The sequence below is a fragment of the Taudactylus pleione genome, unplaced genomic scaffold (genome assembly GCF_031769625.1).
Source record: "Taudactylus pleione unplaced genomic scaffold, aTauple2 ptg000061l, whole genome shotgun sequence".
Taxonomy (NCBI): Eukaryota; Metazoa; Chordata; class Amphibia; order Anura; family Myobatrachidae; genus Taudactylus; species Taudactylus pleione.
Genome location: NW_028284463.1, coordinates 10,373,570 through 10,389,379, shown reverse-complemented (window position 1 = coordinate 10,389,379; position 15,810 = coordinate 10,373,570). Strand labels below are relative to the sequence as shown.

Here is a 15,810-nt window from a genome sequence, read left to right as displayed (position 1 = left end):
CAGAAAGAGCCTGCGGTAAAGCTATATGGTAACAGTGCCACCTGCTGGCAGGTCATGGGGACTGCAAAAGCTCCTGATTCTAAATTGAGAAATCAGATTTATAGCATTGTTTTCTCTTTGTAAAGTTCCAATGTGCAGTGCTGCATAATAGGGGATTCTGCTGTAAACATATTACTGTGTATATAATGATGTATTTGTCACAGATAATAGATGTGGTGCTAACCAATCTGACTGCAAAAGTATTTCTAAACATACAGTTGATTCTCACGCATATAATATTTTGCTCTTGTCGTGTTGAGAACTGTTCTCACCTTCAGTTATCTGGGGGAAAAAAACAGCATTAAAAATCTCATGAAAGCCCTGAGATCATGAGTCCAATTCCGGTCCAAGGCACTATCGGTGTGGAGTTTGTATGTTCCCTATGTGTGTGCCAGGGTTTCCTCCAGGGTGCTCCGGTTTCCCCCCCACTCTCCAAAAAGACATACTGGCTGGTTAATTGGCTTCTGACAAAAAACAAACAATAGATTGTAAGCTTCACTGGGGCAGGGACTGATGTGAATGACTGAGGTATTCTGCGTAACGTGTGTGCCCTGAATAAATATATAATTAATAAATAAACTGAATTGAGAATCTGCTGCTCAGCAAAACCCTGAATAACATGAATTACTAAATGGGTGCCTTATTAATTAGGAAGATAGTTGGTTGCCATGTGTTCCATGTGTGTGGTAAATATATCAGCATTTCTGTCCAGTAATCAGGAAGCAGCATTCTATGGGGCATATTCAATTGGGGGCGAGAAAAGTGTTGGAAGCCGGGTCCTCTGCAGCAGGGTGAGTGTGTCAGTGTGTGTGAGTGTTTGTTAGTATGTATGAGTAAGTGTGTGTGTATGAGTGTTGCGTGTTTGTGACCCTCCAGTGTGTGTGGCCCCCCCAGTGTCTATGTGGCCCCCGGAATGGGCGCTAGGAGAACTACATCTCCCAGCAGCCCTTGCCCCTCCCACCAGCCCCTGGAGACTCCCAGCAGCCCCCTCTCCAGTGAGAAAATAGAGGGGAAACCCCCGGGCAGGTAAGTGCTCATATACTTTTATATTTTTTTGTTACGCGGCGCGGGATTTTCAGAGCTGAAAACCCTACGACCACTTTTTTTTAAAATTGGATACCGCGGGTATCGGGAGTGCACGTACCTGCGGTAATCCAAAATTGGGAGCACCCAATTGAATATGCCCCTATGACTCTCAAGCAGTGAAAAACTTAAGGTGCGTACACACAGTACGATAAGAATGAATGATATGAACGATAACGATATCGTTCATATCATTATCGTTCATATCATTCATTTTTTGGTGCCTTCCAACCCTCAAACGACCAGCGATGCGCGGGCACATATGGACGATATCGTCCAGGTTACATAGGGACCCGTCGTTGGTGAGTTGGTGGTGTGCTGAATGAACAATATCGCCAAGTTACATAGGTACCCGTCGTTGGTGGTGTGCTGGATGAACAATATCGTCCAGGTTACATAGGGACCCGTCGTTGGTGGTGTGCTGGATGAACAATATCGTCCAGGTTACATAGGGACCCGTCGTTGGTGGTGTGCTGGATGAACAATATCGTCCAGGTTACATAGGGACCCGTCGTTGGTGAGTTGGTGGTGTGCTGAATGAACAATATCGCCAGGTTACATAGGTACCCGTCGTTGGTGGTGTGCTGGATGAACATTATCGTCCAGGTTACATAGTGACCCGTCGGTGGTGTGCTGGATGAACAATATCGTCCAGGTTACATAGGGACCCGTCGTTGGTGAGTTGGTGGTGTGCTGGATGGACAATATCGTCCAGGTTACATAGGGACCCGTCGTTGGTGAGTTGGTGGTGTGCTGGATGAACAATATCGCCAGGTTACATAGGTACCCGTCGTTGGTGGGTTGGTGGTGTGCTGGATGATTGATATCGATCATCCAGCACTCCGGGAAGGTACAGGGAGATCAGTCAGCGATATCGATATATCGCTGACTGATCGTGCCGAATGCACCCACCCTTAGTGAAGCTGGCCAGTGGAGAAGTTGCCCATGGCAACCAATCAGCTTTGAAGTAACATTTATTAAGTACAGTCTATAAAATAATAGGTAGCGGCTGATTGGTTGCCATGGGCAACTTCACCACTGGTCAGCTTCACTAAGTTTTTCACTGCTTGATAAATAAACCCCTGAGTCTCATGGGACAATATGTTGCCTGCTGCTTATAAACGTATAGACACTTTAAAATCATCTTTTTTCCTACCAGTAAGTTAGAAAACCTGCATGTATTTACACTTTTTTTTAACAATGAATTCCTATTATATTTCCCCCTTGCTGTGACAGGTCAGATTGTCTGTGAATGGAAAATCATTGACATCCTGGAATGCCCAAGAAACAGTGCATAGGTAGAACAACCCGCCCACTCAAACAGAGACTAGGGGGTACATTTATGAAGATGGGAGCTCTATTAAGAAGTGATGTTGCCCATAGCAACCAGTCAGATTCCAGGTATTATCTTCTAGAAGGTGCTAGATAAATGAGAAGTAGAATCTGATTGGTTGCTATGGGCAACATCACTTCTTAATAGAACTCCCATCTTAGTAAATTTACCCCCTAGGTGAACACCTGCGGAATATCAAGTCCGGTCATGAAGAACACCCCATCTTACTTCCCTTCAAAAAGTTTCACCAATCAGACCCCACTTTAGTAGATTTTACTGCTCTAAAGCTAGTAAGACCAAATTGGAGGGGTGGCAACTACATCAAGCAGATTAATAAGGAGGAGCTTAGACTCATAGGGGTCTAGTTACTAAGCAGTGTTAGGAGACAGAGTGAAAAGTGATAAGGTACCAGCCAATCAGCTCCCAACTGTCATTTTTCAAACACAGCCTGTGAGATGACAGTTGAGAGCTGATTGGCTGTCACCTTATCACTTGTTACTCTGTCTCCTAACACTGCTTAGTAACTAGACCCCATAATCATAATGGACACCCTGTCACCCAAAGGGCTAAACATAGGCAATGAAGTGATGTCCTCAATCGGCGCCCGTGCTCGGTGCGAGCCAGACGCATGCGCGGTAAGAAACTCCGTGGACATCAGCATAGCGTGAGGCTCAGAACCAGGCTATTAGTGTCGCACATACATGACACTGAAATGAATATCACGTGATGCATTAAGGGCGCTCATCCTGCCGCTCACTCTTCCCTCTGCAGTCGTCACCGCAAGTATCGGCACTTTCACCTACCCCATGCTGGGCGAGAGACCCGTCTGAAGCAGGCGTCCCCCCCCCGCCAATACGCATGACTCAGAATAGGACGCAGTCTTGGCAACACGCCCGCGGGACCGTTCCCTTTCGCTCATGTGCCGAGTTGACCCTCCAGGAACACCCATTTCACAGAAGGAGGGAAATGGCGAAGAACCGTACGACTTTTCCTGGAGATACCCGACGTTCGATACTGCGTATGCGCCGTTTGCTAAAGTTCCAGAGATGTGCTATATTATAAGTACCCTGAGTGGCGAAGTGCATGTTATTCAGTATGTGGGTGTAAATATCCATCCTCAGGATTGATACATCTCCCCCTTTATCTTAGTTATCTTTATCCGATGTCTTACGGTGCCTACACACTAGACGATGCGCAAACGATGCGATATCGTGAGCGATTTCCCTTGAACCCTCCCCGGCAGCTCCAGGACACGATATGGTGCTAAAAAGTGTCCAATCTGACCAACGACCTATCGTGCGTCCTTATCGATTTCCACTGCGTCGTGTCAGATCTTGTCTGCTGTAGGCAAGATCTGTAGATACGATGTATGACCCACGGGGACGGGCATCGTGATTGTGAGTGGACACACGATTTGGACATAATTTACACGATTGCTCGTTCCGAGGCGTCGAAATCAAGCGAATCGTGCAAAATATCGTCTAGTGTGTACGCACCTTTACCGGTATGCGAGATGCGTCAGGGGCAGAGTTGCATGGTTACCTACACACTGGGGTTTCAGTCTGAGGGGTTAATTCAGTTAGACGCGAAGGGGGCAAGTTGCTGGTGTAACGGTGCGGTAAAGCCGCCAACAATTCGCCACTCAATCTCGCACCAGACTCGTGGATTTTTGTACGTAGACCGATTGGGGCTGCAAACAAAACTGCGTGAGTCCAGCGGTATCGTGAGTGCGGCGTATAGCGTCTGCCTGTTAGTTGCTTCCAGTTGAATCGACTCCTGAGACTGTCACACAAAGGAAACAGTACCGTAAATTCCTCTATGAACTTCAGTGATTTATTACACATAACAGAGGGGAAAAAAAAAGACTCGCAAGTAGATCACACATTAAATGCGGCAGTAAATCGCTGTGACAGTAGCTCAGGTACATCTGAGGACTGCTCTTCCTTTAATCGTCTCCTGACACCCGCTAAATCTCTTGTCACGGCAAATAACAGGTCACTTACACACCAGGCCTAGAGGACGTCCTTAAGGGGAAATTCTTTGTGCTGATATTTGTTTTTCCATGCAATAAATCCACTTTTGCCCCCTGGATAATTTTTGCCTTTTCTACATTGTGTATCTTAACCCTGTAAGTGAGATAGCGTCCTCGCACGGTGAATTTACACACTTGTGTACAGTATGTGACTTTACGGCAGAACATTCGGCAAAGGAATGGATGAAAACACTGGTAATAATTACATGTGCACCTGACACTGTCGTTTTCATATGGGAACGAGCAGCAAAAAGAAAATAGAAAAATAAACAAAAATAAGGAAATGAGTCATTTATTTTTCTGCCCCTCTGCACTACGCTGCCCTATGCAACTGTCTGCACAGCGCCCCAAATGCAGCAGTTCTGACATCAGCCAGCAGGGGGCAATCTTTTGCTTTCATGCTCAGTTGGAGAGGTGTCAAACTGAGGGATTTAGCAAAATTAGAGGTAATTCCATCCACCAGCACCCAAAGGAGCATCTAGGACATTCCATACCTTGGCAAAACTGATTATATTATATATGTATTTGCTATTTAACTGAATTGGAGGCTACTGTTCTCTGGTATCAGTCATTTTATGGTATTGGTGGCTAAAAGTGTATGATTGCGATGTGACTCAATACTGGCCTACATAGAAAGGGATCAGGGGAAGTTGTTACCATAATACCCCATTTATTCTAAAACCCCGGGTCCAGCCCAGGTCACTGAAACAGGGGTTTAGGCCATGCCACTGCGGCTTGAAACCCATTCACACCGCAGACTGGACCCAGGATATTGCCGACATCATCTCCAAGCGCCCAGAATGCGGCACTCTGTTTGCAGTTAACAGGACCCGGGTTTCAACCCTTCATAGAACCCGGGTTGAGATCCCGGGTCACTGGGCCTGGGTTAGCCCTTTTACACCGAGCAGCAACAACCCGGATTTTAGCTGGGACATTAAAGGGATATTAGAGATGTGCAGGTTCGGTTTTCTTGAAAGACTAACAGACTTAGGGCCGTATTCAATTTGGAGCGAAAAGCCGGAATCAGCGAAAAAGTTTCGCCGAGGCAAAAAAGTGTCACCTATGAATAGCAGGCGGAAAAAAGTGCAGATTTGGGGTTTTGGGATGCAACGTTGCAGGAACCCCCGTGCAGCCTTCAGACAGTTCCCCAAAGGTAAACTGTGTAAAAGAAAAAAAATTATAAAAACATAAGAACACCCCAAAAAAATCACTTTGAATTTGGGGGCGAGAAAAAAAATGTTGGGGGACAAAGTTAAAAACTAGCAAACTTGACTCTGGGGGGGAAGGTCCCCAAGTATGCTCCAGGTGTTTTTTTCATTGCAGGGGCTTGTGGCAGGTGGATTTTTCACGATTTTTTAAACTTAACTTTAGCAACTTTAAAATATGCTGACCCCCATTTTCATGTACCCCAAATTTGCTGGGATAACGTATTTTATGCAAAAAAAACTCCTGAATACTATTCTGCACCACTTATACAAAAAACGCTATTTAGCAGCTACTGAGCCCGTTTAAAAACACAAAATACCTTCAGCAAGCCAAATCGGGGGGGTACCATAGCTAACCCCCATGTCAGAGCATCTTTTGGGGGTGTCAGGCTGATTTCCCCAAATCTGACAGTACTTTCCGCTTGTTTAAGTTTCGCCGGGTCACCTTTTCGCCTACTTTCAAATTGAATACAGCGATACGCGGGCACACGCGCGATACTTTTCCGCCTGCAAAACACGCGATGTAGGCAAAAAGTCAGAGAGGCGAAAAAGTATCGTGGCTCAACTCAAATTGAATGCGGGCCTTAGGTTCATAATGAGTCCCAGTTCGGATTCACTTTGGGGTTCTGAGCAGAACTGAGTTCAGACTTGGGTTTTCTCGCAATTCGGAACTCGGATCTAAAAACCGTATCTCGCGTGTCTTGGATTCCATCTAAGAATTTAGAAAAAAAAAAGTACAATATATTTCCCTGATTCTATCCAAACAGCTTGGGCATAAGACTACTGACCTGGTTTGAAATAACATAATAATAATAAATTAAATAATTAAAAACTCCTCCTCTAGACTCCTTAACTCCCAGGTGCTACTAGCCTCTCACTGGAGGTGTCGGGGGAATGAAAAAGCTCAGGACCTTTTAGTGCGACTTCGGTGATCTAAATATAATGGTAATGAGCCCTCCCCCATTATGCTAATAGATTAAAGCAAAGAAACACACACTATAAAAAAGAAAAGAAGCACACACCATATAATAATAGTAAATAAACACAATATATTAAAAGTAAAGAAACACACAATATAGTAAAATTAAATAAGCACACACAATATAATAAAAGTAAATAAACACAATATAATAATAGTAAACACACACAATATAATAATAGTAAACACACACAATATAATAAAAGTAAAGAAACACAATATAATAAAAGTAAAGAAACACAATATAATAATAGTAAACACACACAATATAATAATAGTAAACACACACAATATAATAAAAGTAAATAAACACAATATAATAATAGTAAACACACACAATATAATAAAAGTAAATAAACACAATATAATAATAGTAAATAAACACAATATAATAATAATAAACACACACAATATAATAATAGTAAACACACACAATATAATAATAGTAAACACACACAATATAATAAAAGTAAATAAACACAATATAATAATAGTAAACACACACAATATAATAAAAGTAAATAAACACAATATAATAATAGTAAATAAACACAATATAATAATAATAAACACACACAATATAATAATAGTAAACACACACAATATAGTAAAAGTAAAGAAACACACAATATAATAAAAGTAAAGAAACACACAATATAATAAAAGTAAATAAACACAATATAATAATAGTAAACACACACAATATAATAAAAGCAAAGAAACACACAATATAATAAAAGTAAATAAACACAATATAATAATAGTAAACACACACAATATAATAAAAGTAGAGAAACAAAATATAATAAAAGTAGAGAAACACAATATAATAAAAGTAAATAAACACAATATAATAAAAGTAAACACACACAATATAATAAAAGTAAAGAAACACACAATATAATAAAAGTAAATAAACACAATATAATAATAGTAAACACACACAATATAATAAAAGTAGAGAAACACAATATAATAAAAGTAGAGAAACACACAATATAATAAAAGTAGAGAAACACAATATAATAAAAGTAGAGAAACACACAATTTGATCTAGTAGGAAGTAAAAAAAATAAAATAAACACAGAATGCAAATTACGTTCTGCCAGCCAATCACAATTTAGCTAGCGTGGTAAAACGTGTCTAGGTGGCTGAACAGCTGCTGACACTCCCAGACAGTTCAGGGCACAGCCATGCAGCACATTGGCTCCTGGTGGCAGTCCAGCATTGCGCCTTCTGTTATTTTTTTATTTTATTTTTTTCCAGTTGGTTTGTAAGGAGCAAAGAATTTCCCAATTGTAAGTGGCACTATATAATTAAATGTTAGTAATAATAATTTATCTTGGTAAATAAAAAAATGTTGCCTCATAGGAAAGTGATCCTTTATACTGAATCTGCAGCTATTGTGGTACTACAGGTTCCAGCACGCACTGGTTGCCACTGGTCAGAAGTACATGCTGGTGCTGGAAAGCAGGCACTTCCACTAAATCAGGGTATAGTTCATGAGCAACAAGTGAACCCAGGGATAGCCGCGCCCTGTGCAGCATGGGTAGTCGTCGCCTCGCCACTCGTGACCGAAAATGGGGCGTGACCTAATTACAATAGGCCACGCCCACTAAGTGACGTTATTTGGGGCCGTGTCCGCGTGGCATGCCCTCCGTGTAATGTCATGCTGTCACTAGCTGGGCCTCCCCCAGCCGTCTCTCTGCACTGAATGGATACCGCATGCATGCGCGCATCATCAATTCAGCTACTCCGGGGTCCGGCGCCACCGCACAGCTACGGCGTTGGGGGTGCCCAACCTCCTGACCAGACCACCCGCAGGACACTTCGGCCCACGGATGGAACAGCGGGACAGTGCTGAAATCGGGATGTTAGGAGGGGTGCGCCCTCTATGGGGTGGCGCCCCTGTTTGCCCGCACTGGTGGAACATGCCTCGAGCCCACCCTGCGTGAACCACTACTATCCTCGCTTTCACAATAAAGTGCAACTTTTGGGGAGATATTTCTACTGACAGAAAGTCCTATTGCAATGGGCAGCATCTCCACTTCTAAAAACTCGCACTTTAGTAAATATACCCCTAGGCCTCTACAATTTAGCAGCCTTGTTGACCCTGCTGTACTTAATGTTGGGTACACACTGGCCAAAATATCGGCCGCTCAATTGCACGGATGATTTATCCTGTGTGCGTCGGCCAGTGTGTACCAGCGATATATCGCTTTGGCTGTGCTGCACAGTCGATGCCAAATATATCTGCAGATGTGTTGGTGCTTTGCGCTATGAGTACAGTTGTCTCCCGTACATTTGCTGCATGGGCCAGCGGTGATTGACAACTCAACTGGACTGTCGCATGTAAATGCCCGCCCAGTTGTGATGTTATGTTAGTCACGACGAATCGGGCAGATGATCAGTCGATCTGCAGATCTGTCGGTCAGGTGTGTACCCACCTTCAGTGTTACACAGACTGTAGACAATGGGCCGAATTCAACTCAATGCAATGATGAATAGCTGCAGGAGGGAGCTACCGCTGCTATTCAATACACCGCGCTGTTTGGGCGGGCTAAAGGATTTCATCTCGCACCCCCCTGGGGATGCGAGGAGAAATCCGAAAAAAAATGCCAGACGCGCAGCTGTCTGCCGGCTTAGAGCGGCGCTAACAGCCGCGGGGCTGGCACTTAAGTCGGAGAATGTTGGTTCTCGCGACTAAACACCCAGGTTAAGTTACTGACTTATCTGACTTAACCGATTCCCGACAAGGCGAACAGCGCGGTGTATTGAAGAGTCCCTCCCGCCCTATTCATTATCCTATTGAATTGAATTCAGCCCATTCATTATATCATTTGAGCATGGTAAATACCTGTGTGATTATCGGACCGATCAGGAAATGTTTGTATGCAGGAGAATTAGTCGATTAGCTCCTTCAAACGCTCCTGCAACCGTCGGATTGGGGGGATAATTAGTTCTGCTTATATCTTGCGATGCACAAACCTGCAGATCCCTTTGAATAAAGCAAATGCTAAACTATAAATATCTCATTGTGTGCAGGGTGCAGACTGATGCAGTAATTGCTCCGAGTATCAGATCTGCAGTGTGTGTACCCAACTTTACCAGTATAATAGGAAATCAGCATTGCATGTCTGTAAGGGTTAGGTGTAAAGTGAAGTGGTTTACAGGACCTCTGACGTCACACAACCATGTAACTTGCGACAACAGGGGGAGGAGCGAGGTTCAGAACAGGGGGCCAAAAGTGTACCCTCGCTTTGCTCTCCACAGGTTTGTAATCCCCCTCTATGCCCACGTGGATAGTCACACTGGTATCTGACCGCCCCTGGCGTAGCGGTCACGTGGTTATATGACGTCAGAGGTCCTTTCTTCAACTTGGATCTAACCACAACCGTGCAAATAAAATCTAAAATGCCTAATTTCAGCCACTTGCTGATGAAATATCTCTTTCAATATTCATCCCTTCCCCTATCTGCGCTGCTGGCAGGCCTTCATAACGTACGTCACAGTCACAGGACACCTATAACTCATCCTCGCTGTTTGTTGTCCAGTTATTTATATCAGCTGTCACTCTCTACTGCCTGGGAGGGAGAAGACAGGCATCCCGGCCATTAAGAAGGGTGGCTCCTCCACCTGGCATGTGTACCGGGCTTCTTTACAAATGACCGATGATCAGGAGCAGACAGGATGAATTCATATTAGTGTCAAATCTATTGGATGTATCAAGGCCCCTCTGTATGTGCGTTACATCTCATTGATCAGTTGTTGTTCCAAGAGCTTACGATCAGGCCTCTCGCCCAGTTGCTCGTACTTTTTTTTAATAAAACTCAGCACAAAATAACTTGTCACCTTCATACTGGAAGGGATCACTGGAACCACCTTGAGTCTCTATTAGAATATTATAAACAATTACGCTCCCCAGAGGGACGAGCCCTCGTTCTGCAGACACAGCGATGTGCTTATCTAGAGGAAAATCAAACTTTTACTTGTCAGTTTTATTGGTGCACTTTCTGTGTGCTGTACAGATGTCTGTGCCCAAGCTAGCATCTAACTGCTGTACGTCGTGTGGGGGTTTATGTGCATTGTGAGCGTATTGTAATCTTAATGGGACACTGATTCTCATCATTTTGAAGTTTGAAATATGACCGATAAATGTAAAATACATCGCTCGGCATTAATCTGAAAAACCACTGCAGCTTTGCTGATAAAAAGTAAAGGTTTACCCCCTTGTATCATCAGAGGCAACTAAAGCCCCTCCAGTAATAGCAATGTGCTCTGCTTCAGGTGACACAGCTAAGGATGCAGTCATTTGAGCTGCTGGGAGATCACTGATCCCACCCCAATGTATGAATCACCCAATGCACACAGTGAATACAGTATCTGCAGAGCAGGTCAGCAAGTGTGTCACTTACTGTGGGCCTTGGTCAGAGTGAGGGGATCCAGTCAAGATGCGGCGGATGGGATGCCAGACGTCAGGATACCAACGCCGGAATCCTGGCGCCGGCATCCAGAGGGGATCAAGATACCGACCGCCGGCATCCCGAAGGTAAGTATGCGGTTTAGGCTTAGGCTGGGGGGGTGTTAGGTTTAGGGACCTGCCAGGGTGGGTTAGGGTTAGGCACCGAACAGGGAGGGTTAAGGTTAGGCACCCAGGGGTGCAGAGAGCCACGCGGGGCCCCGGTAAAGAGGGGGCGTGGCCTAATTGCAGAAGGCGTGGCCACACCCCCTTGAAAAAAAATGTGTTTTGCAGTGCCGGGGAGGGGGCACTGTGAGCCCCTCAGCCCGGCGCAAAGCCAGTGGGGGGCGCGATCAGTGTGATCGCTCCCCCCTTCAGGCATAGGAGATTGCTGTGACTGCTGCTTAGCAGCCGCAAGCAATCTCCCACTGCAGAGGGAGGAAGTGAGGGGGGGGGGCGGCGCCAGACCCGGGCCCCCGCCGTGCCCCTCTGGAAGCCCGGGTAAACTGTACCCGCTCCCCCCCCTCTCGGCGCCCCTGTAGGCACCAGCTGGGGAGGGTTAGGTTTAGTGTGCGGGAAGGGGCGGGTTAGGTTTAGGCACTACCAGGGGAGGGTTAGGGGGAGAGAGGTGGGGGGGGGGGGTTAGCCTACTTACCTGCACCTGTCAGGATGTTCATCATCAGGATGTTGCTGACGCTCTTCTGACCACCGGCATCCTGTCCCCGGTATATCATACCGATTCCAGTGTGGGGTGTGAATGTGATTTGTGGCTTTTTTGGCACCAAGTTGCATTTTTATGTTTAATTCACTAAAGGGCTGGAACATGGGCGCAGTGCAGTCATACAGGGCCGGATTAAGTTCTGTGAGGGCCCCATGGCAACAAACGTCTGGGGGCTCCTATCACCTATCAATAAAAGATCTATATATACATACATATATATATAATTATATATATATATATATATATAAAAACACACAACCACGCATATATACACATATATGTATCTACAGAATGTATATATATATATATATTAACATATATATATATATATATACATACGTACGTACGCACGCATCGGGCTTCCTGCCTGCTGTCCAATGACCCCTGTAGTTGTGCCCCTTCTGCAATGCCCCCAGTAGTTGTGCCCCTTCTGCAATGCCCCAGTAGCTGTGCTCCTTCTGCAATGCCCCCAGTTGTTGTGCCCCTTCCCCAATGCCCCAATGCCCCCAGTAGTTGTGCCCCTTCTGCAATGCCCCCTGTAGTTGTGCCCTTTCTCCAATGCCCTCAGTAGTTGTGCCCATTCTCCAGTACCCCTAGTAGTTGTGCCCCTTCTGCAATGCCCTCTGTAGTTGTGCCCTTTCTCCAATGCCCCTAGTTGTTGTGCCCCTTCTGCAATGGCCCCTGTAGTTCAGGGATGTGCGGTCAGGGTAGCCAGGGGAGGTAGAGCCTCCCCTCTCATATTCTCAATCATATTACCTGTCATGTTCCAAAGTTTTGATATAATAACTGTGTTTATCCATGTGTGCCTCCCCAGCCTTTGACCTCTCTGCACATCACTGCAGTAGTTGTGCCCCTTCTGCAATGCCCCCAGTAGTTGTGCCCCTTTTTCAATGCCCCCAGTAGTTGTGCCCCTTCTCCAATGCCCCAGTAGTTGTGCCCCTTCTCCAATGCCCCCAGTAGTTGTGCCCCTTTTCCAATGCCCCCAGTAGTTGTGCCCTTTCTTCAATGCCCCCTGTAGTCGTGCCCCCTAAAGTAGTGCCCCCAATACTAGCTCCCCCTCCCCCGTTTTTATGTCCCTTATTCTGCCCACTTCACTAGTAAGTATGCGGGATGTGGGAGATGCAGCCACTCTTTGGGGGGTGCGTGGGGCTATCCCATAAATCTGGAGCCTCCCCAACTTCTGGGAGAGTAGGTAAGTATTGGGTGTGGTGTGGGCCTGTAGTCCCGAAGTGCAACTACAATGGATGATGAAAAGTTGCATATGTAGGTGGTTTATTGGTGGTTGTAGGGTAAAGCTGGTGGGAATTACAGCTGGTAACAGGAGTGGAATTGCTGGCGGGATTTCATGCATAGTACAAAGCCCTGGTACGGTCGGCAGACACCGGTTTATTACCACAAAATGCAAAGTTTTGCCCAATTTTTCGTGCCGTGTAAAATCCTGCGGCTGAGTAACCAAAGCGCAGTAGAAGACATCTTCCTTCTGTACGGACTGTCCGGCATGGCTCGTATCCATCTTATCCATGGTTCCTATCCATCCTCCGCTTACAAGGGAGGTCTTCACAGCCTACATGTGAGCCTGGGTGTGCGAGAGCCGCGGAAGACTATGCAAAAGTCTAGCTGTCATCTCAGAGCCCAACCAAGAGGGACCTTTGTGTGACTGCAGAGCCGTCCATAGCCTACAACAGCTCTGTCAAGCAGTCACCATTATGTTACAGCCACCGCCTGTTATCGTACACCCTATTCTTTTCTGTGTGCTGTCCTGTGGATCGCACCAGCTCCCTATACAGTGACATTACATTGTCCATCTGTCTGTCCATCATTGCAGGCATATTGCCTCCTCCCCGGGTACCATGTGTCTGAATGGAATGGCAAAGCCCAATGATACACGTCCATGGTAAAGAAAGAAAACAATAACTTTTATTAACATTCTAATACACAAAAGTCATCGCCTCACCACAGTATAATCTTTGTTGCACATGATATATGTGATAATAATGCAATCCATACTGTAAATCATATGATTATTAGAAGTCCTGCGACCATAGAAAAGCCCGTGGTCACAGATATCAGAGAAGGCTTCTCATGTACCCCCTTCCCCAGTAAAATCCGCCCTCTTAGTCTGTGACGGCACCTATCACACACAGGACAAGCAGGCCAGGCTGTGATTAGCAGAGGGCGTGCTTCCATTGGAAAGCCCACTCCTCTGCTTTTCGGGCAGCCCTACCCGGCTTTTAGGAGCTGCAGCAGATGCAGTCCCTAGAAGCTGGTGTTTTTGCATGCATAGTCCCAGCGTTGCTTATTCACATGCACAGGTCCCGGGACCTGCCAGATCCATTGCACAGATACCAGGACCGAGCCGGCCCGGGACTGTCTCCTATGCGGAGGGCTACTTCACTGCAGACAGCATGGGCAGCGGACGTCCCCCTCATCCAACAGGGTAGGAGCCGCTACTGTTTATAACACACATTTTTGTAATGATCACCGAAGTGATGACTCCGGAGCTCACAGACTATGAGTGATGTCACCAGAACTCACCGATTATGAGTGATGTCATCAGAACTCACTGATTATACAGGGTAAATTTACTAAGATGGGAGTTCTATTAAGAAGTGATGTTGCCCATAGCAACCAATTAGATTCTACTTCTCATTTATCTAGCACCTTCTAGAAGATAATACCTGGAATCTGATTGGTCCCATCTTAGTTAATTTACCCCTAAGTGTTGTCATCAGAACTCACTGTTTACAGGTATTATTTACAGATGTTTATAAGCATTTAAGGCATTAGCATCACTTGTGTCATAATTATACCACCACCACAAAGGCAGTGCCCATCCACGGGACTCTGAACCTGGTGAAACAGACGTATAAACGGCTGCAATTTTGTCTCCGGGATTTGCTACTCCAAGGATACAGAGAATTGGGGGGGGGGGGGGGTGGCAGAGAGGTAGAGCCGGATCAGAATCCATGGGACCTAGGTAGGAGGCTAATATGGGACCTTTCTTCTCCTTTCCTTTGGCAAGGAAACACAGATAAAGGATTTACAGTAATCCGGGCTCCTCAGTGTGGATAGAGCCCTAGGCAGGAGCATAGATTCCCGGATAATCCGGCTCTGAGTAGCACAACAGGTAATGTTACTGGATGTAGAATAAGAAGCATATTAGTGATCAGAGATGTTTTGTGGTTATGCAGATGGAAGTCCAATGGGATAAAACAGGATACAAGTGACATGAATAGAATGCAGTTCTGTACACCGAAACGCGTGGGGTAAGCAAACAATTGAGGCCTCAATGCTGTTCCTCTATCCCCAGCTCTCCCATGTCCGTCTCAGCATCCGCCCACGTGGCGCCCTTAAAGAGCAAGAAGAAAGCGTTGCTGCTCACAGGGGGCTTATTAGGTTCTGACTGCACCTGTTCTGGCTTATGGGAAGAGAAGGGCAATAGGCCAGAGCCCAAAACCCGGGTGTCCAACTCTGCCAGGATCTGAAGCGAATACTTCAGCTCCTGCTCGCTGTGAGAGAGAAAGAAAACACTGTAATCAGTATATGATACTATACTATTGTGTCACAAGCTGGGCACATACGTTCTACCGGCGACCACTAGGACGACAGTGAGCATGTGGAAAGCGCAATGGCGGCAGAACGATGCCATCATGGCTGTAATGCTACTTAAAGCATTTTGACCGTGTTGACATAACAACTTGACGGGAAAACACCACGTTTAAAGTACTACTGTTAACACGGTTAGAATGCTTACATCCGTGTCGGCATAATTATTATGGCTTTGTGCTTTCAACAGGCTCACTATCGACATAGTAATTGTCGTCAAAATTGCTATATACTTCAAAGACAAATCGTTTTAAATGTAAAGAAATAAATGAAAATGTCATAAATACTACAAGGCAGCTTTTGTACATTATATTTGGTGTACGAGTCTAAAAATGACTTATGATTATGTTATA

General features: G+C 45.4%; 1 protein-coding gene across 2 annotated transcripts in view; it reads right to left on the bottom strand.

Annotated features, from left to right (window-relative positions):
* Nucleotides 1–13,746: 13,746 nt before the first annotated feature.
* Nucleotides 13,747–15,810, bottom strand: part of MSS51 (MSS51 mitochondrial translational activator) — a 69,495-nt gene continuing 67,431 nt past the window's right edge. For both annotated transcript variants that reach the window (XM_088464590.1, XM_088464598.1), the window contains one exon: nucleotides 13,747–15,360. In XM_088464590.1, coding sequence (XP_088320716.1) covers nucleotides 15,138–15,360 — 223 coding nt within the window. In that variant the 3' untranslated portion in view covers nucleotides 13,747–15,137. The remainder of the gene's footprint in view (nucleotides 15,361–15,810) is intronic.